At 37.8% G+C, this 24,993-nt stretch overlaps 1 protein-coding gene across 7 annotated transcripts in view; it reads left to right on the plus strand.

Moving 5' to 3' along the window:
• Positions 1-24,696, plus strand: part of FAN1 (FANCD2 and FANCI associated nuclease 1) — a 24,965-nt gene extending 269 nt beyond the window's left edge. Inside the window, exons 1-16 of one of the 7 annotated variants that reach the window (XM_026059374.1) lie at positions 10-604; positions 702-2,131; positions 4,760-4,837; positions 7,047-7,187; positions 8,260-8,455; positions 11,942-12,175; positions 12,688-12,819; positions 13,588-13,689; positions 13,975-14,083; positions 14,939-15,058; positions 17,484-17,648; positions 18,641-18,809; positions 19,712-19,815; positions 22,504-22,698; positions 23,086-23,214; positions 24,189-24,696. In XM_026059374.1, the coding sequence (XP_025915159.1) occupies positions 838-2,131; positions 4,760-4,837; positions 7,047-7,187; positions 8,260-8,455; positions 11,942-12,175; positions 12,688-12,819; positions 13,588-13,689; positions 13,975-14,083; positions 14,939-15,058; positions 17,484-17,648; positions 18,641-18,809; positions 19,712-19,815; positions 22,504-22,698; positions 23,086-23,214; positions 24,189-24,326 (3,306 nt within the window). In that variant the 5' untranslated portion in view covers positions 10-604; positions 702-837 and the 3' untranslated portion in view covers positions 24,327-24,696. Of the gene's footprint in view, positions 1-9; positions 2,132-4,759; positions 4,838-7,046; positions 7,188-8,259; positions 8,456-11,941; positions 12,176-12,687; positions 12,820-13,587; positions 13,690-13,974; positions 14,084-14,938; positions 15,059-17,483; positions 17,649-18,640; positions 18,810-19,711; positions 19,816-21,219; positions 21,327-22,503; positions 22,699-23,085; positions 23,215-24,188 lie in introns of those variants that run through there. The other 6 variants (XM_026059373.1, XR_003252426.1, XM_026059377.1 and 3 more) reach the window with 6 other exon arrangements.
• The last annotated feature ends 297 nt before the right edge of the window (positions 24,697-24,993 follow it).

Consider the following 24,993-nt stretch of genomic DNA (forward strand, 5'->3'; position numbering starts at 1 on the left):
GCCCGTACAGCAGCAGGCGGGGAGGCAAGGCCGTAGGGATCCTGCCGCCGCCGTCGTTCTCGTCCCGAGCAGAAATAACTTCAGAAACCTGAGATGGCGCCCTCAGCTGCCATCTAGGTCCAGAAGGCCTCGCGCGTGCGCACGGAGCGGGTCACAGCTGTGTTGCGCTGTGCTGTGCCAGAGCAGACGGCACGCTTGGGACAGGACCCGAGAAGCGCAGTGCCTAACAACCACAGCGCGTTCGGCGCTTTCAGAAGTGCCGTAAAAACAATGCAAATATGCTGCAAGGTATTGGGCACATACTTCGTGTTCGCACACGGTATGTCCTTTGTAAAAGCAGATTGTTGGCATCAAAATTTTTTTGCCTATAAATAGGGAACAAGATACCGGAGAAAATTAAAAAACTAGATACTTAAATTTTATCACAATTTACATTGGAAATAAACATGTCATCTAAGTTGTCAAAGCTTGTGGCTAGTAGTATTTCTGTGTTTTGAACCATTCCTGTGAAGCCAGCTGCAGTGCTCAACATGATAGGCGTGCGTAGTGAGAAGCTAAAAGGACAGTTGCAGCATAGCAATCAAGGATGGGTTGACTTTTCCAGGTTTGGTTGTTTTTTTTCCCCCTCCACCGTTCATCTTGATTGCGTTTGGTATCTTAAAAGATTTTCTGTTCAACGTCTTCGTATTCTTTTCTTGAAGGCACGTCAGAGGATTATAGGTGGAAAACACGAAGCCAAGGGAAGTCTTTTTTTTCTTTTAAAGAAAGTATTGCAAAATAAGAAAATATGACCGTAATGAAGCAGCCTGTGCTATGTAAGTGCTTTGAAATTTCATAATGGCAGAAGCTAGGTCTTCAGAAGTTAAAAGAGCCCGACTAAGTTTGTCTCTCAGTAAAAATAAGAAAGGAACCAAAAAAGATGTGGAAATTAAAGGAACCCAGTCTATGGCTTCAACCCCCTCCTCTATTGTTTCGTTTTTTAACAATGTTCCCCCTGCCAAAATCACCTGCCCTATGTGTGGGCACATGGTGCCGAGGTACAGAATAAATGAGCACATGGATGAAATGTGTCAGGGCAACCATGGTAAGGTGGGTGTGGCTGATTCAACTTGCAACTGTTTTATGAATGAGAGTCTTTTGGCTGCAAGTATGAACAATAATTCCAGCTCATATTTTTCAAAAAAAAGGTCAAATCAAGAAACAAGTTCTTTCAAAAACAGTTTGTTGAAAACAGAAGCAAGTGCAGCACAACAGGTTAGTCCTTATTTTAGCAATAATAATTCAGCCTGTAATGTTCACAATGAATCCTGGGCTCAAACAGTTAAAATCATCTCTTTGGGAAGCTTGTCATCTAAACTGTCCAGAAGACGTCATATCCAGGAAGGAAAACAGATAGTGTATAAAGAGATTGATTCATCATCTCAAGCTGTTCCCAATATATGCAAAAGCTCTGCAGCACTGGATGATGAAGAGATTTGCGCTGGGCCTAGTTCTCAAAAAGAAAATCAGCTTGTTCAGAGAGAGGAGCAAAATCCTTCAGAAAAGGAACCTGAACTTCAAGAAGAAATAAACAAATGTCATGGAGAGGACCTTGTGGATATTGTTCAGGTATCTTTACCAGCAGATACCATTAATGGCAAAAGACTAGTATTTGGTACAAGGAGCACCAAAACAGAAAGCAGATCTGAAGGTGTGATACTTAGCTCTGATAAATTTGACACGCATCCAGCCATTTATACTGCAGCAGAGCTGACCGATGGTTCGGAAGTGAAAACTCAGCCTCACACTCGGGGTATTCCTTCTTCCAGGACAGAAGTGAGCTGTGATGGACAAAACTGCTTTAAAAAGGGTGATGTACAGGTACTTCCTGTGGAAGTTCATGAAGACTTTAAGGATGAGATTAATCACTCTTTGTCAGAAACTGTGGAAAAGGTAGAATTTCAAAATTCCATTGGTGACATTTTAGACAAAATAAATGAAGAGGTTAGGTCTGTGCCCAACTCTCCTGGTCACCCCTATTACCTCCAGAATTTCTTAGTGGTGCTGCGAGCAGTCTTGGAGAATGAAGATGATGTGAGACTCTTTAATGATCAAGACATGAACATTATTACCAAGTTCTGCCAGTTATCAGGTATCCTTTTACTTTTTTGTCTTCTCACATTGTCTCTTGTAGAGAGAACTGTTCCGTAGTTTTATGTGAAGTGTTGTAAGAGTGGGCAAGCTTGATAAATTTCTTAAGAGAAGAAACACGTTTTTCTCAGCAGCTGTATACCTCCAGTTTCTTGTAGGTAAGCTTCCCTAATGCTGCATTAATGGAACATATTGATAAATAATGGAGGCTTGTCTGAAATAAGGAGTAAAAGTCCTTTAGTCCTTGGAAAATTACTTTTCAAATGTGTATTTGTGAGTTTTGATTCAGTACATTTACTGATGACTTCCATACTTGGTGCGAGCCCATGGTTATCCCAGTGATTATTAGCCAGCTTTCAGAATGCTAGTTGCCAATTAATAATCATTTTCTTGTATCACTTTGTAAGTTGCTTTATACTTTTAGCTCTCATTAGCTTCAGGAAATGCCAGAATGTTGGAGGTTCAAGCCCTTCATATTTAGGCAAGATTCAAAGCAGAAATATTGCCCGAATCCTATACTCATAAGTTTTACTGTAAAAGCATGGCAGAAGTGATCTGGGTTAAAACTAACCCTCCAAATTATTATGTATGTTTATAACTTGTCTTACAGTGTAATTAAGAATAGTTTTACCAGCACTACTTTGAGTTGTAGACTTGGAGCATCAAAATGGGAATAAGCCATACCAACTTCCATATGAAAGCTTTTATCTCAAACTATTGCAGGCCTAACCATTTATGTAGTTTTAAGCCACTACCATAATGTTCAGCTGCCTGACAAAGTATTTTTTAGTATATGCTCTATGAGCTCAGTTTGTGCATCCAAGAGGGGTGTACAGAAATGACAGTTACATACATACCTCTTTGAAAAATCAGTCAGAGAGCAGGCTGCACTTATTAGCACATGTTAATTCAATTTAGCTTAACTAGTGGACTGCAAACTGTATCATACTTCAGAATAGTATTTCCCATTGTAAACCTGCTGTGCATTGAGTTCTTTTTCTCTCTGTAGATTATAATTGAATATTAATTTTTTTTCCACTAGCATACAATCTTTAGACTGGCTCCATTTTCCCTTTTTTCCACAATTGCAAACTGGAAGAAAAATGGCGATATAACTACTCTAAATGACCTTAGCTGCTCAGAGCTCTTTGTTCCTTAATGTTTGTTTCTAGGAAGTCCCAAATGATATTGTGGATTGGCACTACAATACATTACAAAAGAGAAATCTGTCAAGGTCATAATTTTTTGATTAGAGATCACCTGAGATTTTCCTAGGTCCAACAGAAGGCTTCCAGCAAATGTTCTTCTAATACCTCGTATAGATACAGATACTGATAGAATGATGTTTGATAAATTTGTATGACTTCACAAGGTTGTTAAATACTGGGTGCCAAAATGCAGAGGTGTTGTTGGTTCATGCTTTTTAGCAAAGCTACAGTCCTGATAAGCAGTTCATAGTCTGTCTTCCTTTAAAAAATTGAGTCAGTGAGTATCTGTCTCTTTAGGCATTACTTAAACTATGGTCAGACAATCTGTAGAAATGGCTCTATTAGCCTGGTATCCTCTTCCTAAGTATAGCAGCTGCAAAAGAACATGTGAGCATCCCTCATCTGCTGAGTTAACTCAAACCACCTTAAGGGATGGTTGCTAAAAGGGTGTAAAAACTCCAGGGGAGAAAGTAGGACTTTAAACTTGCATAGGCATTTCTGCAGTGATTACCTGGTCACAGTTAAGTTCTTATAAACTATATTTTAATCATGATATGCAGTAATATTGAACACTTGTAAATAATTAAAAGCAATGCCAGTAAAAGCTATGAGAATATTTTAAGTAAGAAGAGATCATAACAGGAATATATCTGTCAGGAAGTAGTGAGAGCAGGCTGCTCCGCATGGGGAAGTGAGCCAGGTGACAGCGAGGCCGGCAGGGGCTGTGTCCTCGCCTACCAGGGGCAAGGTCCCGCAGCGCCCAGGCAAGACGAGCAGACGAGCCCCGCGCCAGGAAGCAGGGGCCGCCGCGCTCCAGCGGTGGCGGGCAGGTCCGTAGCGAGGAGGCAGGTGCAAGGCCAAGCCAGGAAGCCGAGTCAGCGCGGGACCTGGCTGAGCACTGGCGTGCCTGCGACACAGCGCAGGCAAGAGCTAAGGGCCAGGGCAAGGGCCTGAGCTGAAATGCAGCTCCCAAATGAAGAGGGGGGTGAAGCTTCACCCAGCTCTTTTCCTAGCAGTGAGCCCAGGTTACAGCTGTGCCGTATTGGAGCTGACGTTGGACACAAGCAGTCAAACCTGTGGAAATTGGGAGTGTGTCGCAGAGCCAGTTGCTGCATTCAAGGCCCGTAGCAATATTACAATAGTTGGCTTCCTCCGCCTAAATGTGTATATGGGGACATACTGGGCTTGATAACAGCTTATTTACATTGTGGTAATTAAAACAGGAATATACAAAGAAAGAATGGAAGTAGCCTTTGGCTACTTTGTCCAGTACTAAAAGAGAAGTTCAGGAAACAGCTTATTTCTGTGCTCCCTTCTCTAGATAAGTACAACTCTAGTCAGTAATAGTAACTTTCTCTGGTAAGTAAAGGGAGAGCTTCTTTCTATTTCATTGGTGTTATTTCAATGTTGCCCTCTCACAGGACTTAAGAATACAGAAGAAGAATTATTGCAAAGCAGTGCTGATAAATCCATGTCTGCAGTGACTGCTGGAGTCGCAAGTAAAACAATCTCTCTTTGCAGGCTAGGGAAAACACAGTGATTCAGCTACGAGAAGTGATCAGATAGCATTAAGTCAATATGTAATCAGTTCTGGACAAATAACAGATGGATGTCTTTACCTTCAAGAGATCTTGGACAGAATACTTTAAAAGTTCAGGTAGATGGGATATCTGTTCCACATTAGAAGTTTCTACCAAAACAAGTGTTGTCTGTCCATTATCATAACAATCATCACGTGCTTAATATTATAAGTTAAATTACTTGAGCATAGGTATTCTCCAGTATTTCATTATTTTCTTCTATAATGTCTGACATTCTTCAGTGAGTTATTTTATCTCTAATGCTTATTATGAAAAGATGATGTTTTAAAAGGATAAAATTAAATTTGAAGCAGTCCTTCCTTCTTGCCTGGTTTTCTTAAAAGTGGATGGGCTTTATGGTGGGTATGGGTCACTGCCAATTTTTGGAAACAATAAATTAAAGTAGGCAAAAGCACTGGTGTAGCCATATGTTTCCGTTAGCAGATTCTGCAACGTTGCAGGCTGAACTAGATACAGAACATAGAGATACAGAACAGATAAAAATCTGGGAACTGAATTTAAGGTTTGAAAATGAATAGCAAGTAGCCTACGCTGCAATGTCAGGTTTTGTACTCAAGATGAGAACTGTTTTAAATTAAGTGTAAAATTATAAAAGTTTTTTTAGTATTCTCCATGTTTAATTTCACCTCATGTTGCACTTGGAAGAATACAAGCACATAATTTTGATGACACTACGTAATGCACTTTTTGTGAAATTCTCTTTCCAACTTGTACAGAGCAGAAAAATAGTATCTGAGACACATTGATTTATTGTCACCAGTGGAACTGATGTAAAGAAAATTTAACAGGCAAAAATATTTTTTTTTCTATTATATTTTAATGAGTTACAAAGGTTGGATTTTTCTGATCTGTGTGTTTTGCTGATCATATTTCAACTCAGAGCAAATTTTTTTCGGTGACACATCAGAAACTGTCTTAAGAACCACAAAAGAAAAACAAACCCCTAAACTGTCAAAAGTAATACAGTGCAGAACAGGATGCTTAAAAAGCAATTAATTATTAGCACAAGACCTTTTTATTCTCATGCCTTTACTGAATTGCGGACCTAGTTTTGTCAGTTTCCATGGTGTGGAAAAAGGATATTGATGTGTTAGTCAACCTTTTTTCTCTATTCAGAGTTGAAAAAAACTGGAGAGAGACTTCAAAGAAGCTGTATACCCACAGGGAAAATTACAAACTTAGGCTTCTGAATGTAGTTCTCTGACTGAATTGATCCTAGAAATCTTTTATTGAAAAAAATCTGGAGAAGTCTGTTTAAAGACAGCAGAACAGTTTAATAACCATGTAAAAGTTAATTGCAATTTCCTAAATATATCCAGGTCCGGCAGGGTTTCAGTGTCTGCATTTATTAATGATCTGTTACAGTTGAGCAGCAGCAGACACAGATAAACAGATTAGAAGCTCATGAGGGGTGAGATAGGTATTCAAAAGGATGCTGAATGTTGTCACAATATCTAGATAACTTACAACTAAGATTTTGTTATTTAGTTGAATTTCATCATTGTTAGTGTTTTTAAAAGTTACTTTAAGAGACGTCTTCCCTAAATAAAAACAAATCAGTAGGAGTGCTTTCCTTGACAATATTAGTAAAATTAAACTTACCTTTGGCAAAAATAAGACTCCGAAGATGAAACTGAGAGGTAGTCCGTGATTCTGAAATGATTTTGTCAGACTTCAGCTTCTTTTACTCTCCCAGTGTCAAATAGGTGGTTATTGAATGAGCATTGATGAAAGCAAAAAGACCTATTTAATATTACATTATGCACAGTGTTTGAAAAATGAAGTTGTCTTTTCCTGGAAAATAAATTATTTCTTGTAGGGTAAGCATGTCCAAAATACATTTGAGTAACATTTATTGCCTACAAAATACATCATAATAATTTCTATTACCTACAAAACTTAAAGATTCTAATGAGCAATAACAAGTTGGAAAGGTAAGTTCTGGTATTTTACCAATTCTGTCTATAGAAGACAGGCAGATTTAAAATGTATTTTAACAGCTAGCTCTATCAAAGTCATTTTTTATAGGTAAAGTAGTGAGTATGTGTAACACAATGTTTTAGAATTTAATTTTCTTCTCCTTCCCCACTTTAAATAAAATTTGCAGTTGGTGGGCAGAAGTTATATGTGAGACTTTTTCAACGCAAACTGAACTGGATAAAAGTGAACAAAATAGAGTATGGAGAGATAAGTGTGGATTTGTTACCAGTAATTGAAGAACTGGTTGAAACTAGCTTTCTGCAAACAGGTATGGATACTATTAATAATATTTAAAATACTATAAATAAAATCTGCAGTAGTGACGTTAGAATTTAATGCACTATATGCTTGTCTGTACCTTAAGTAGAGAATTGGAAGAATGTTTTGAGGAGCAGAGTAGCTAAAGATTTCAGGTAGATGGGTTACATGTTCCTTTGCATTAACAGTAAAAGTAGTTACTGCAAATTAGGTAAGAGGGAGAGCTGAGTATATGCCAGGGTCGTAGGTGCACAAATAGGCCTTACTTGCCTTGACCAACCTCTTCCCCAACCCCCTCCCATGCACCCTCTGCGCATTGGTCCAGGAGCTCCATTTATTCTCCTTCCATGCTGGCCTGAGCTGTGTTGCAGGCGTACCTGTCTTCAGCCCACTCTCTGGCCTTGTTTCCTGCATGGACCTCAGACCTACGTGGTAGGGAGCTTGTCTGCAGTCCTGTCTCTGGCCCTGTACTATGGATGGTCCTTGGACCTATATTGTAGCCTTGTCTCTAGTCCCCTGTCTGGCCCATCTCTTAGATGGACCCTGGACCTGATTCGTCACCTTGCCTTGCCCGGGGCTGCCAGTGAAACCTGTTACCAGCACTTCTGCTCTGCCCCTCCTGTTCACATACGGTGCGACTGCGCCCTGGCTGGTGAGAGCTCTGCCTGTGCTGTGGTCACCCCTGGCTTCTGGCTCATCCTGCCTTGGGGAGAAGCTCTTGCTGCTCCCTGACAGTAAACTCTTTTGCAGTGGGTAAACAGTTTCAATCATCAGGAAGCCAGAAAAGTTTCTCTGAGCTGCAATTTTTTAACTCAGCAAAATTTCCTTATTTTGGCTTTTGCTTTGAAGTTGCCATGGGATTTTTCTGATTGTTTCATTCCTTCAAAGTGGACCTTTGAAGATAATGAATTTCAAGCTGGAACAGCTAGCATCAATGACATATACATTTGAGGAGTATCATTAGGTTAGTGCTAGGTTATAGGAATGTAAAAATTATCTAAAAACCTCCCTATACTTTCAACTGTTGCTTTGGTGTGTATCTATAACATGTAACAAATGTATGTGGATCATTTTACTTTTAGAATCTGAATTGGAAGACCTATGTGAAGGGTTGGATTTGCTTTCAGCCCCTGAGCTGAAAACATTAGCAAAGATCTTTCACTTGCCTAACCCAAATGGTCAGAAACAACAACTTGTGGATGATTTTCTGAGGCTGGCAAAACAACGTTCAGTCTTCAGCAAGAGTCAGACTGGTATTGGGACAGTAATTTTAAAAAGGTACTACTTAAGCTTTTTAAAGGTGAATGTAAGTTATGCTTCAGAGGACTCAATTTAGATGTCTTTTGAAAAGAGCAATGCATTTTGTAAATTAAAGAATAAGGAAGGGCAGCATTAAACGTTGACTCACAGTTCTAGTGACAGTATTAGTTCCTGGGTCAAATAAAAGGGTAAGTATTAGAGTTTTTTAAAACTATGTGATGCTTTTCAGCTGTGGGCATGGTTATCTATCCTTTTCTTGTAAAGAAAAGTAAAACTTCTATTAGTATGTTTGATATTTTTTTTATTAAGCCATAGTTACCATATATAGTGGGCTAGAATATTATCATATTAGTTTCACTGATTATTTTACCTCATTTTATTTTTCATAAGCAGTTCTCACTGTACTTATAGACTTATCTGACAGTGTAAAATTCTTGTTGTAGTTGTCAGTGTAGAGGAGCAGAAATATGATTTTTGTATGTCTTGATGTTGTGTCACAATTTTGCATAGATTTATTTTTCCTTCCAACCTTAATTTTTGTGACTATTTAAAAAATATATTTTTAATAAGGCAAATACGCTCAAGTCCATTATTAACTGACTTTTAGCATTGCCCTCCAAAGTTATTCAGTTATGCAGAGAAACATTTCTGAATTGTAAAGCAAAATTGGTGCAGAAAAACATGTAAGAAGAGATAGGGAAAGTCCTTGCCTATAAAAGCAGCTATCTGCTGTTAGTTTGCTGAATGTACTCTATTACTTGAATTAGAGGAGAGCAATAATCTTTTTTGTGGTTGGCTTTGTACTTCAGCATAAAGTCTTTCTTTGGGCAGTATTTTTAAAGGGAGAAGATAGTTTGCTTCTCCTATGATTTTTTTCGCTGTAGCTATCACAGCTGTGCAAGTCCCATGACTCTTGACTTCCAGTTCTTCTGGGGTCCAGATTCAGGCCAAGGTGTCAGTCTGACCCTAATGGAAGGGATTACAGCATTATTATTCTCAGTATTTAGGACATGATCTGTAACTACAACATCCACACAAAATCTAGGGATATGAACTAAAGTACTAGCCAAGGAACTGGGGCTAGGGTACAAGTGATACTTGCAGAGATTAGAAGCCGTCTTACACAGTTACCTCTCTGACCAGCCAATACCAAAAAGTAACTGTTCCAATAATAATGTAAATAAACAAAGCTTACTTGTCTGGTTGTGAGGATGTCTAGTAGGTTGGAGAACTAGGGTCTGAACTCAGTAACTGTGGAATCCTTTTTCTGTACAAAATGCAGGTTGAGTAGAGACCTGAAAAGTATGACTATGCACTGCATTTGTTCATGCTTTCTCACTCTGATAACATAGCTTGTCTTTCCTGTGGTATTCTTGTTCTTTGAAAGAGAGATAGATAGCTTTGTCAAATTGTGCAGAGATACATTTATTGGACAAATATTTCCCACAGAAATCTATCATGTGATTTACCACAAAGTTCCTTATATTGAAAGTGGCCTAGTATTGGAAGAGGAGCTTTAAAATTGCCTCTCCATGAAGGAGAATTATTAGGTGAATCAGTAAGATTTTCTTTTTCCTAAGGTGAAAGAAATGCCTAATGCTGGCTTAGTGCTGGACTTGCAGAGTTTCACAGCTGGGAGGTTTGCAATGGTGTTTAGTTTTAAAGCAGATTTATTTGGTCTTTGTTGTTTTTAAAGTACAACAGGAGCTCTATCTGTTCCCCTTCTGTTAAAAATAGTATTTCATAACGACATCACTGTCTCTAGTAGCATTGCATTTCATTTGGTCTACAGGAGAACAGGTGAAGTGATCAGAGTCACAGCCATGATCATGTGGTGTTAGAGGATGTTGGGACATTGTGATAATGAAGGGTTTTTTTAGCTTAAGGATTTGCAGTTGCTTCCTCATCCTAACTTGAATTTAAAAGACTCCAGTATGAAAATACTTTATAGCACTTGAGATTTCATTTCCTCTCTTTGATACTAGATATTGAAATATATGCTGATTTTTAGCAGAGAATGTATCTTGGTTGACATTTGCATAATTTGTATAAATATCCCAAACATGAATTAAGTTGTTTTCAGAATATTAGCTTAAACTGTACAAAGGAAGGCTAGAAAAAGTTATGTGCTGTATCATTCTATCAAATAAAGTTTGCTAGTAGACTAAATACATGATTAAAACAAATCTTGGAATGAATATGTTCTTATTTTTCGGTCTCTATTTCTGTTATTACTTAAAACGTATGTTTTCCTCTATTAGTTAAAATTAGGAAATTCCAGTTTTTATTTCAAATATAGTCTTAAAAAAATATGTGTCATTGTGCTTGTATTATGCCTGATCTTCTGCATGTCAGTCACACCTACTGTATTCTAGTCATTATTTATATATTGCGTATTTTTGTTTTTTAACTGAAGAGCCCTTTAATTGAATTTTAATTGTTTATTTAACTAGATTTCAATTTAAATGGCCCAAGAGATGAAAAATTCAAATAAGAAAGGCTTACAAGCTTTGTTTTAGTGATTATCAAAATAAGTTTGTGTTCAGAAATGAGATACACTAGCTCCTGGAGTTTGGTTATGGATTATGCATAAACTCCCTGAGCAAGACACTTCCAATTTGGATGCTTTCTGAGACTGAATACAGCATGTTGTTGTAGGGGGCATTTGGCATGGGCTCTCTCTGCTTTTGCTGAGGAGTCAGCTGGGTCAGGAAGGAGGAGAGGAAGGAGGAGAGCAAGCAGTGGTGGAGAAGCAGTTCCATGCTTTTGCTTACATCCTGAAAGAAAACGTGCATTTTTGGTGAAAGGGAGGTAGTCTTTAGAGTTGCGTGGGAAAGGAGACAGAAAGGAACTTGGGAAATTTAGTTAGATTCCAAAAAGGTTCTTGACCCTGACTTCCCCCCTCCTACCCACTGCAAGAAAAAAGGTTGGTTTATATATCTAATTACTTGCTCAGCCATGTGTCAGCCTTTGGAATGTTGTGATCTTGTAGCTGACAGCTGAAATACTAGTTACCCATAACATCAGAGAAAATCTTGTTTTAAATCTGTGTTGTCCTGTGGAGAAGTAACAAAAGCTTGTCTTGTACGAAAAGGCTTGATGAAAATCTGTAAATGGAGATACCCTAAAACATGGGTTCTCAAGTTGTTGTCTCTAAACATTGCCCTAACAGCTAACCATGTCCTGTTGCGTATTGGTACTGCCTGGCATAGCAAGGGGAGCTGAAGGGCAGTGAGTTCCAATTCTATTCTGCTTCAAGTTCAGCACTTAAACCTTTTATTAATTAATGCATTTCTTTGGCTTTTCATTAGAGGTTACATGCGCGATGTAGGAGTTACAGGTTACATGCACTATATAGTAGTCCTAGGCTGCTTCTTTCAGGGAAGATCAAGTTTACACAGTAATTGTCTTGAAAACAAAATTATTCTCATACTTCTTTCAGTGTATTTCAGTTTTTACAAGTGATGGTAAAAACATTTTGGATAATCATTTCATTTATCCTAGGGCGAAGGACCTGGCTGGAAAATTGGTCAGGGTCTGTAAAGGCCCCCGGGCTGTATTTTCTAGAGTGCTGCTGCTATTTTCACTGTCTGAGTCAATGGAGGATGAAGAAGCTGGTAGTGGTGGACAAGGCCAGCTCTCCACAGTCCTTATGGTAAACATGGGGCGTATGGTATTCCCCAGTTACACTGTAAACAGGAAAACAGAAATCTTCCAGGACAGAGATGATCTTATCAGGTAGGTGGGGCTCTGACAGTTTGGAAATTTTCTGTTTATTTCTAGAAAAGCTTTGTTGCAGTATTTGTATAGGCAAATAAGAGATTCGTCATGTAGAACTGCAGATGATAAACAGGTACAAGTGCACTTTTGTAATAATTTGAAACGCATTTTTTTTAATCCAGGTAAGACTTCTAATTCATGAGGGCTTGTATTTTAACCAAGATAGCATATTTCTTTGCTTTGTGATCATCTGCTGATTAAAGTTTCTTCTTACATTTCAGTGTTGCTTACTAGAATGAAACCTGAACAAAAAAAATATGTTCTCTTGTCTAGAAATAATTTTAAACATAATGGATCCTGTTACTACAAACTGTTGATCCAACAGGATAAGAATAAAGCTGGCTACATCGTTTAATGCCCTTGGAGACTGGAAAGGAATTTTAAAAGAGTATTGTGTGGAGGAATTGATTTCTTTTAACTGTAAATACTTTTTGAGCCTGATACAGAGATTAGTGTTTTTTTTCCCTTAGGTATGCAACTGCTGCTCACCTGTCAAACGATATAGCCACTGCAATGGCAAATGGGAACTGGGAAGAAGCTAATTATCTCTATATGTGTGCTAAAGAAACCTGGAATGAACTGAAAAATCAGCCCTCTTTGAGGTAGTAAACTGGCAAATTTTGCATAATGCTCATATGCAACTATTAAGTATATTATCTTACTTTTGGTACTGTTCCTTTTGAGAGGGGGTTATAGACTTGTGATGTTATCTAAGCATGTAAAATTTAGAAGCTTTAGTGTTCTTGAAAGCTTTGAACTTCCTAGTTGTTTGTTTAGCTTTTAAATGGTATATATGAAAAGATCTTTTTTAATAAAAACTTGGGAGTGAATTGGTAGGCATGGATAAAGCATCAAAACAACTATTCAGCATGCCAGTGCAGGAGAACAAGAGCCTTACTTTTCCCTTCTCATAGTTTGTTTTTATGGCTTTCAGGCAAATAGCAATCAGCAGAATTTAAAATTCACTATGAACAAAAGAATGTTGCAAAGGTTATGGGAAAACATACTGGGTTATTCATCTGTTGGAACTTCCAAGTAGGTCTTATTCAGGAAACATTACTAAAGATCTGAGAACTGAAGCATTGTGAAGAATTCAAGTGTATTGTTTTTGAAGCATCCTTCATCAGATTTTGTTTTAGTTATTTTGTTTTCTAGCTTAATGATACACTCAAAATTAAAGCCTTATTTTTGGCATTACATTAATTGTCATGACAACTGATTTAAAGTAATATTCATAGAGGATCATTTGGAGGTCTGTTTGATTTCACACTAAAGACAGTGGCAAAACTTAGTTTGATTTTAGTAAGACTTTGAAGAGTATTTCTTTAAACATAGAGGTGCCTAATTAAAAGATGTTAGTCTTCTTTCAGGGAAGGAAAGGACTATTCTGGCTTTTTCCTTTTGCTTGTTCCCATGTTTCTGAAGTTAGCCTGCTCACTTACTAGAACAAGTTGGCAGCAAAGAAACATGAGGTAATAAATTATTGTTTTGCATCTGATGTATAAATAGTTAACTAATAATTCCTCTGCTGTTGAAAGAAGCTGCTGTACAAGTGCAGCTTGCATCTCCTACCTCAACTCTACTGTTATCTCACCTTTGGGTTCTTGACTTTGCAGCCTTGATACTCTTTTCAGTTCAGTTTTGGTATATAAGGCATTTCATTTTTGTAAGTGCTTTAGGTATGTGCATGTAAGAGAATTTTAAGAATTTAAATTGGTATCATTAAAGTGATCTCCTGAGCTGCTCTCATCTTTCAGCTATCACAGAGCTCTACCTGAGTATCTGAGACATTTCACAGTTGGCTGGGTGTATACAAGAATCCTTTCTCAAGGTGTTGAAATTTTGCAGAGACTTCACATGTATAAGGTAAAGTGGAGTGAATGCAAATACATTTTTTATTGATAATACTACTGTTCAATAAAATATACACTGACTGACTTCAGTGATGATACAGTTTATGGTATATTATAGGAGAGTTTGCTGTTTCCTTAGGCATTGAAGTATTTTCCTGATGTAGCTGGAAAATGGTGATAATTTTTGTGGGAATTGCTACCGTTCTCTTTACAGGTTACCTTTAAGTAAGATGTGCTGTTTTTTTCTTGCTGCATTAGAAGGTTCTAAAGAAAGACCACATCTTTTAAATTATGTTTTGATTTTCTGGTTATACTTTGGAGATTTTGGGGAGAAACTGAAGAATTAACAGGGTTGTAATATGGCATGAGACTGCTGTTGAGACATCGTTGTTTATTTAAAGATATCTGTGTTTCACTAGATTTGGTTATTGACTTTAAATATGAAACTCTTGGAAGAAAACTTTTCTGTGAAATCCCCTGCCTTTTCACCTGGAGCTAACATCTGCAAAGGCCTCTGACTTGTATGTTAAAGCAAAACATATTCTTCTAAAAGACTTTACCTCTGCAAGAAGGCAACAAGTAATGTTCAGGCCTTTCTCATATACTATAAGGACAGAAATATTTTATTTTTTGCAGCTAACCTTTAAGTTTTAATGAAAATGTCTCTATTTATCCTAGTGCTCTTAAGATATACCTATACACCTGAATACTTTGGGTGTTAGACTAAAAATGGGATTTAAATTTTGCAGAGACAGATTTTTTTATAGTACCTAATAATTAGAAGGGAAAGTGACGTGCTAAAGTATATAATGAAGTTTCAGCTTGGTTTTCTAAATCAATTAATGAAAACCTATTCCTGTTGCTCTAGGAAGCGGTGCAGGAGCTGCAGAATCTTTTGTCTCAGGAAGTGTATTGTACTGACAGCAGAGGGCGATGGTGGGATCGCCTAGCTCTGAATTTGCATCAGCACTTGAAAAACACTAAGAAGGTATCCTCACTGCTGCATGCTGTAATGCTGGAAATCCTGGAGTGATTGCCTGTAAACATTTTATTAGTATTTGGTGTGAGCAGAACAGCTGGGTAGGCTCTGCTAAAAGCTCGGATGTTGGTAGGCATCCCAGGGTCAAGTAACCAATTCCTCCAAAGAAATGGGGTCATTTCTACAAGTTTGAGTGTGAATAGCCTCATCCTAGATTTACCTGCTTTTTCTGTTGCTTAGAAGAGCACTATCTGACATGCAGGATTGTACAGAGTTGTCAGGCAGCAGCTTGCTCAGCCATTCTGCCTCATGGATTTGCCTGGTGTATGAGAAGCAGAGAAATTTCTTGCAGTAAACACTTCTACTTCTGAACCTGAGTCATGAAGAGGCCGTATCTGGAATGAAAAAAGCCAAGCATGATAGGAAGGAGGTTTTTTAATGTCTTCAGACCACAAATTAAGGGAGTTAAGTCCTTTGGCTAACTGTTCCCAGTGGGGAGAAGAATGTCTTCTATGTCTGGACCAGTTTTGGTGTGGGGTTTCTACCCTCAGGGTCAAGCAGTAGTCGACCCCATTTTTAGATCTGTTACCGATACACAGCCCTGGTAGGGGGGTCAGTCTTTAACAGCAAATGTAAACTATTTCCAGGGTCCTGCAGGAGAAACCATTACTGACCAATCTTATACTGGAAAAGGAGCTGGTATCCAGAATAACATTAAAGGTGCTGGACAGCATGTATTACAGGCGATGTTCATCCTTGTTTGTGTAATTTCCTTAGGAGGGCACAGGAGGGGAGGAGAGGTTTTCAGGTAATCTAAAATTTTCCTGAAACTTTATCCTCTTCCCTTTTCCCGTCCAGTAGGGTGTCTTTATAAAAGCAAAACACACAATTGTGCAGTGGGTAAAATTGCCATTCTCCAGTTGCTTGAGTGAGGCAGTTCAGGCTTTTAGAAACATTGTGTCCATGGTGAATAGTCTTTTAGTTTCCTCAGTGATTAGCTGGCATGTGGCCAAAGGAGATGGCGTGGCATGTTTGCATGCAAGGATTACTGTAAATCTCTGTAGAACTCTGTGGCACCTCTGGATAGATTTCTGCAGCAGGATATATAGGAACCAGAGAAAACTGTAAACTGCAGTACAGGTTGTGCCTTTGACTTCCTTGTAAACCAGAACGAGCCGTTTATGGACTTTCTTTTCAAAAACCACAAGAAGTAGAAGCTACTGTCTAACTAATTTTATGACTCAGTTGTAGTTCCATGAATATTCTGTGCAAGAAACAGAAAGTGGTAGTTGTATCAGCTGTTGGTCTGAAGATTTATAAATACAGGAGATTTTGTCCATTTTTCCCATCTGTTACATATAAAAGAGAAATACTGTCAATGATTGAAAATGAAAGGACTGTTTAGGTCACAGCAGCCTACATCAGAAGAAACTATGGGGAGACTGAAATCAACTTTTAACTAAAAATAAGAAGGGCCGGTATAGTTAAACACAGCTAAGATATCTGACTAATTTAGCAATGAAAAATAGAAATGAAAAAAAGTTTTAGGTGCAGGAACAGTAGCAACTGTAGAATTACTCAAAATCAACAGAGAGTGACAATTATTTTTTGCCTGATGTTGCTTCCTTGCCTCAGTAAGGTTATTTAGAGTTGGAATTAAAATGTTTGTATTTCCTGTTGCATTTCATCCTATAACTCTGTTAAAAGGAAGTAACAGCACAGGCTATCTAGTATCTGCAGTTCTCTCTGCTCATCTTGTACCTCTGTATCTAGCTTCTCCCACACTTGGAACAGGAAGTTGTACAAAGGAAGAGTTAGTCTCAGTTCCTCATGTATAAATTAGAACAAAGCATCTTCTCCAAGTCACAGAAAGAGACTGTGTCAGAACTATGATCTGAACTAAGTTTTCTGAGTCTGTAATTAGATTGTAGTCCTGGATGTTCTTCAGTGCAATAATGCAATGATCTAAAACGTATTCTGTATGTATATTCTTGCACAACTGAATTGATCCTTCTGTTTCCACATTAGGTACTGCTGAGAAACTGGCTTAAGAAAAATGCTGTATGCTACTTGGGTAGAGTAGTACTGGCAAAAAGATTCTTTCTACCTTATCACTGACTCTTTTGTCTTGTCACTTACTATGTATATGTAGAATTTTCACTTCCTTAATCTTATATTGTTCAGTACAAATGCGGAGTAATTCCTTTTTACTGTATTAGTAGAAGCAAAATTCAGCATCCTGACAGAGCAAAATGTTACTTAATGGTTTTAACTTCAGTACATCAGTAAGAAAAGAAGCCTTGTCTTATATGCTGTTTTTTAATATTCACATTTTTTGTGTTCTTTAAATCAGTTGATTCTTTGGGCTTAGTAAGAACAGGCAGACTAATATTGGTCTTTTAAAATTATTGCATGTTATCTTGTTCATTGCTAGGCCATCGACTGCATTAGAAATGGGCTTGCAGACCCCTTTGTCCGTACTGGGCATCGTCTCTCTCTATACCAGCGGGCCCTACGAATCAGAGACTCACCAAGCTGTAAACAGTTCAGATGCCTGTTTCATGATCTGCCAGTCATAACTGTGGAAGATGTGACACATGTAAGTAACAATGCTGGTGATTTCTGAAAAATACAAACTCTTGAAGTCTTTTTCATCTCACAAGAAAAAATGATCCTGAAGACTGTCATTATGTGCCTGTGTACCAACCTGTGGCCTATTTGTGTTGTGGGAAAGCTAATACAAACATAAATATTTCTCAAACAAAAACCTCTTGTAAACAAGTATTTCTACTTATTTAATAAAGGGTCCGCTTCTTAGCTGAAGTTAGTCAGATGTGCTCCATTGATTTAATTTGCATTATTTTACTAAATTTGGGTTAAAAAATCTGACCAGATATAAATTCCACTAATTTACCAGCAGTAAAGCCATCAGAATTTTTCTTTCTGAAGAGTCTAAGCAAATCTGTGCATTGCCTCTGATTTTTTTTGTATGTCTTCAGGCCAAGCTTTCTGTGTGCAAGCAAAAGTAATAGTAACGTTAGCAGGATGTTGTGAGCATTAGAGTAATGGCTTGAGCTCAAGAGAGTGCAATTTTTTTTTTAACCTTTTAGCGGTAGGCACTTGTATCATATTGTAATGTTTGGGGGGGGGTGGTTTGTTTTTTTAAACCATTCTTTTTCCTGCTGTTGCAAAGATATTTATATCTGAGCACAGTCAGAGCAGAACCTCTCCTTCTCTCCCAACCCCATCGCTGCATACTTTTCTCAGGCCAAAAATCAGTCTCCTCAGTCGTTCCCTATTTTTTCTTCCTGGTCACAAATATACAAATACTACATTCCCTTTTGTCCAGTATTTTTTTTCTGAATAATTTGTCAGTTCAGAAAATCTGATTTGTCATCCAAAATTTACTCATTTAATGCTGTCAAGGGAATGGCAGGTTAAATTTTATTCAGTTGATTTTTGAAAGCAATCTGGTTCTGGTTTTAAGGAAACTGAAAAGGAGGCACACATTCTTTAGGAGAAACTAAAATACTTATGCTAAAGTTTTTCCAATGTGATGCTGGGAAGTAACTACTTGTTTATGGTGTTCAGGTTACGATCAAAGGAAAGATGTGTCCTCAGATGGGACTGGGAAAATCTGTGTTTCTAATGGAGGATACTGGTGGTGAAGAAGGAAGCGAAGACTTCAGTGTATCCACAGTTATGTGCTCTGTTGAGGAACTGGCGCTGACTCATTATAGGCAGAATGGTTTCGATCAGGGTAAGAGTAACTTCATTTTGTACAGTAAAAATAACTGTGGGAGTAAAGACTCAATTTATTAAGCAGTTCAGTTAATTAGGCCAGTTTTAGCTTATTTCATTAGACCAGGTTTTTTCATCTGATTCTGTTTTCTTCCCCAAAGGCTCTAATATGTCCTTTCCAGCTGGCCTTCCTCCTGGCTATTAGGTTTTTGCTTCCCATGTATACCAAAGGCAGTTTTGAAATGTGGAAGAAAAAAGGCTTCTGCAACCCAATAGAAAATCACTTATATTTTGCCTTTCTCATTAGTGAACAGACATTTTATCTGTTAGGGGCTTAATGCCAGCAGTGCCTTATAAGAAATTTACAGGAAAGGTAAACTCCCAGTGTGATTTTTGGTACTAGATGAACATAAAAACAGTATACACCTCAGCAAGAGACTTTTACTTAAAAACTCCTTTTAGAAAAGCTTGCTTTTCAGTTCTATTATTAGTTGTTCTTATGTTTTTACAACTTAAGAGCTTTGGAAAGCCTTGGACAAATGTGAATATATAGATCAGGAAATAGAATATATAGGTCAGGAGAAAAAAGCAAAATACAACAAAGTAAGCAAGTGTTAATATACTAAAACCCAATAAAGTTAGAACTGTAAACTTTAGTCAAGACAGGGCATGTTAATTGATCTTATGCTGTTAGTAAAAGCCACTGGCTTTGAAATGGAAGGCATTAGCAAATCGTGCAAATAGAAGACATTTACAATGCAAGTATATACTTGACTTCAGCTGTGTATAAACCTAAGCATGGTGTGCTTCTATTTTGTATCATCACTCTAATTTACTTGCGATTCATATGTTGTTGCTATAGAAATAGGTGTCTCCGTTTTTATGGCTGAAGTATTTATATTATTAAATTTTGTCCTTTAGGGATTCATGGAGAAGGTTCAACGTTTATTACACTGTATGGACTTCTAATGTGGGATATCATATTCATGGACGACATACCTGATGTTTTCAGAAATTGCTATCAGGTATTTTTGAAAGGCTTTCTTTAATTCTTTACCCATTGCTGTAGATTCTGTAATCATGTTAAAAAATCTGATTCTGGATTCACAACATTTTATTCTGAGGGACTTTTCAGACAGATCTTGGTGTTAGCTTACTTTTATTACTTGTTATATTGGGCTTTTTACTAAAGGACTCCTCATTAATTGATCGTATTAGTCTGGATTGACTGCTACATACGGTGAGATTCATCTGGCCAAATGCAGATGTCCTGTATCTGAACTCACTGGTGAAAGTTTTCTTTATAATTAGTGGAAGAAAAAGACATGTCCGTAGAAAAGTTCATCTCATTTGGAGTGAAATAGGTCAAATGACTCCATAAAAAAAATCTGTTTCTTTTCAATAGATTTTAAAGGGAATCCAGATGGTTAAACTTAGGTTTGATACCCCCCCACACACACCATGTTTGTGCTTTTGGGCTCATCCTTCTTTTTTTAAAAGCAAACAAAGAAACAAAAATGACCTCCTCCTAAACAACTCCCTGCCAAAACCTAAGATTGATGACTGCAGGTGAACTTCTGTTTTTTAGGTAGAGGCTTTACAGCTCATAAATTAGAAGTAGGAACAATTTTAATATTTGCAGTTAGATATATTGATCGTTTAGTGGCATTTGACAGGAAAAAAGTCCTAAAAATCTATCATCTATCATCATCTCAGATGCAGTAGGACTAAACTAGGCTCTTTCTTCCGTCCACCTCAGCCATTCTTTCTAATTGCAACTCTGGTCAAGAGGCAAAACAGCCAGAGTGGTCCTCTTCTTTAAGTGAATTTGTTTGTATTGCAAGCAGTTATAGGTTAATATCACTGAGTATCTTTCTTAGGTAAAAATTTCCTCTTCTTTTTTTTTTTATGATGATCAGTATGTAGGTTTTTCTTTTTTTTTTAAATTTTTCTTAACCAGTATGTAGTAGAAATCTTTGTGGTTGAGTCAAAACCAGCTGGTGGTTTGGGAGGATGGCTATCATCTCCCTAAATAGTGGCCCCTACAAACATCTCATTTATTGGGGGAGAGGAAGATATACACTCATTTAAGGACTTTTTATTACATAGAGTCCTTTGAGCAAAGGATGTAAAATCTAGTGAATCAACAGCAGAATGATTTTATTACAGGCCAATGGGATAAAACGCAACACTCTGGATACATAAGTCTCTGTCTCAGTAAGCTGAAGTTTAAGCTTTTTTTAATTTTGTGTTGACATGGATTATGAGTCTGTATACAGTCAGTTAGTGAAATAATAATTAAGCCACAAGAACGTGATTGTAAGTCTGATCAGATCATGATATAAAGAGGCTACTTACTTACATAGTAATGACTAGTCTTTGAAATGTCTTTTACAACTTGTTTCTTTTCTTCATATGACCAAATATAGGGTTGAATACCAAATAGGGTTGAATACAGGTTACAGGAAGAACTGAGCCATGGCTGTCCTTTTTGCTTTGGACATTTGGGGTGGGACATGAAGGCACTTGCAGGCAGGTGAGGAAGGAAACTGCTAATAAGGCTCTAGCTTCAAAGGTAGACCATACAAATAAATACTAGTAAATGGAATTCATACAGCTAACTGCACATGGCATATCTGCTATTCTTGTAAGTTAAGACATCTTAATTGTATGTATGATGTCTTGTGTTAAAAGCAGGTATTCTTTATCAGTGCTAACTACCATTTACCATAGCTCTTGCCTTTCTAAATACATTCCCTTTTATATAATCTCATTACATACAGATTATACCTACTTAAAAACAAAGAAAAGAATTGTATACGTACCTTGTGTCTGCTTATAACAAGGATAATTCAGCAATTAAGCCCAATATTTACAGCTCTTTTGCACCCCCCCCCCCTTTTTTTTGTTAACTAAATTTTACTTACTTCTTATTAATGCAGAGCAAAGCTGACAGACTCGGGCATAAACAAGGACGAGCTGAAAGCTTCCACCTAATTCTCCCAGTAGTTCCTAGGCTGGGCTCTCCTGAGATTAGCATGGTTGTGGCAGCAGTATATGTGGAAGTTTGAAATTCATATTCTTGCAGTGACATGCATTTGCATTTGAGAAACTGGAATGCCACTTGCCTGCTTTCTAGCCTTTTTCCTTTTTTCAAAATTGAGTAGTTGCTGCAGTGACTTTATACTGTAACATGTAGAAGAGATAGATACACATGATTCTCTTTCTTTGCTTTTGAGAGGCCTGGGTGATATTCCCCAAATCTGTCAGTTTTGTTCCCCACTCCTCTCCTCGCCCCACAAAACTTTTGGTCACTGTAGCTGAGCAGTTTTGATTCTGTTTCCGACTCCTGCCTAGAATATTATTGCTTGGCAAGTTAGGAGAGCAGCTAGCTCTTTGTTTTCTTTCAAAGGAAACCTCTGTGACTAGGTTTTTCTAAATTAATAAAAACCAAGAGAGCATGGTCTAAGATGTGGCCATTGTTTGCTGCACTGACATCTATTGTTAAAATTAATTATGCAGATCTTTCCCCAGTTAGTAAAGGATTATGTGGTGAGTGTGTCCAAGTTAAACTGACTGGGCGTTTGAGTGAATCTGTAGTTTAGCTTAAAAAAAAAAAAAGAAAAAAGAAAGGTATGAAGTAGGGCATTGTTATTCTTGGAATCTCTGCTTTGCAGGCAGCTCCTCAGGGCTGTTTTTACCTTTTCATACAGATGTTCCCCCTGGATTTATACACTGACAGCTTCTATGAGAACAGGAGGGATGCCATTGAGGCCAGACTCCTGCAGCTTCATACTGCTTCCTCAGAGATGCTAACAAAGTTGATCGCTGACATCTGGAACACTCAGGAGGGAAAAGCAGCAGCACTAGTTAGCTGGGGGCGTTTTATTTCCCTCCAGCAGGTTCAGGTAAATAACAAGTTGTCCAGAGAGGACACTCTCTTTCATCAATCAGGCTTGTGGTTAAATCACATGTTGCCTTAGTGTGCTCACAAAGTTTGTACTGGGGCACTGACCCAAGAAGAGTGAGGGTGAGTGGTGGGAGGGAGGAAGCAGGTGAGGACGTGAGCACAATTCTCCCTTTTCCTAAATCCTCTCACCTTCCCATTTGCCCTTTTCTGATATGGCCACTTTTCCTGCAACAACAGTAGTTGGGAACATGGAAGGAAAATAACATCTATTGAAGTTGCTGGTTATACATGATTGATTAAACAAAAAGCAGAGACATATTTATTGAGAGCTGAGAAAGGGCTGGACAGGAAATTTAAAGAAAAACAATGCAACCTTCTCTTACAGAGCCTTGTCTCTTGCCTTGGAGGAATGTTTCTGAGTGGTGTTTTTAGGCGACTTTCTAAAGATCTACGCCATTGCAGAGGGGGGCTTCCTGACCTGGTTGTGTGGAGCACTCATAGTAGTCAGTTCAAGGTATGTTGACAGATCATGGAATACTCAATGCTCAGCTGATCCTATCTGAGAAGGAGAGATAGAAAAACTTCCAGTTGTCAGCATATACAACCTATATTTTCCTGTTGCAGTGAGGCAAAACCTGCTGCTCATCTGCTAAGCAGCTGTGGTGATCAGTGATTTTTTTATTGCTTATGTGTCATTTCATTAGGCCTTTTGCTATAGCTTTAATGGAAGTAATAGAAACAGCAAGCGGTAACTAAGTATTGTTGTAAACTAGAGCATTTATTAAAATTACTGTAAAGAAACCCTTGTCAATATCATACACATTCAGACAAGTGCTGGCAAGGGGTGCTAACGTCACCACTTACTTCTTATGCAAAAAAATTGGATATGTGAAACAAAAATTCACCATTACTATATCTATGTGTCTCTCCTACAAAAACTTGAGCAAACAATCATGATTTCTGTATGATAGTGGCCAGAAGAATATTGGGCTTCTCTCAGCTGCTGGAGCATCTTGTTGTGTATTCATAAAACATAGCTGAACAGCAGAAACTAGTTCTCTAGTACAGTTGAAGTAATATACTTTAAGTTACTGTATCAGCTTGACTTACTTATAGCTTTTTGGAATAAGTCCAGATTTGAAGGGACAAGGACCAGGATCTGTGTAAATTGGAGATGAATGACTATAGGTAAGATAGATAGATAGATGATTTAGAATATGTAGTATCTTCATTCACCAACACTGTCTTAAATAATTTTTTTTCTACATATTGTACTGTCTGTGTTTTGGTGGATAATTACTCTACAAAATTTTATTTTATTACAGGAAAACTTTGGGACTTGGGTTTATAATTTAGCACCCCCCGGGGCTTCTATTGTGTTGTCTACATTATTTCTGTTGCAAAGAACAGCTTATACTGGTCTACTGGAACTAAAGATCTTGCAGCTCCTCTGCATAGATAATCTTAATCATCCAAATTTCTTTGTAGCTGGTGGAAGTGAAAGGTCCCAACGATCGCCTGTCCTACAAGCAGATCATCTGGCTGAGTGAACTGAAGAAGCTGGGTGCTGCAGTAGAAGTTTGTCATGTGCAAGCAGTCGGAGCTAAGAGTAAACGCCTCAGTTGACAAAAGACATGTTGACCACGTGCGTTTTGTATGTAACTGGGGTATCCTTAAAGGAAATGTCATGACACATACTACTGGCTGCTGCTTATTTAAAATAGTTTCTCCTAAAACTATGGCTTCATGGAATATTACTGCAGTTACACTTAGCACAAAAACATTCTAAAATATAGTTTGAGAGGACTGTCTATTTATGATTTACAGTATGTTACCAGTGTTCAGAAGAACAAAGCCTTCCTATTCTATACACAATTCATAACTTATTCTACAAAAAGGTAATACAGAGTCTTTGTCCAGTCAAGAGAAGTAGCTGCAATCACATCTGTACCAAACGAAAAATACTTCTACAATAAAAAATGCATTGCATCAAGTCCTTGATAGCTTCTATTTTGCTGCTATAGCCCGATTTCATTCATTATACTCTGCAGGTGTCCTATTCAGCACCTTCCAGTATGTTAGAACCACCATGGTTCTGTGGTCCCCACTTTGTATAAGAAGGTATTTCTTTCTGAATTTCATATAAAAAGTATAACTGGCATTGACTAAGGTATAAACCACATTTTTTTTAAATGCCTATTTTGATTTGCTGCTACATATGAAAACATAACTTGTTTAACAGCTCTTTCTGTCTTGAATAGCTGTATTAACTGTAAAAAGGGGAAGTATTGCT

Source organism: Apteryx rowi, unplaced genomic scaffold (assembly GCF_003343035.1).
Source record: "Apteryx rowi isolate R43461 unplaced genomic scaffold, aptRow1 scaffold_156, whole genome shotgun sequence".
Classification (NCBI taxonomy): Eukaryota; Metazoa; Chordata; class Aves; order Apterygiformes; family Apterygidae; genus Apteryx; species Apteryx rowi.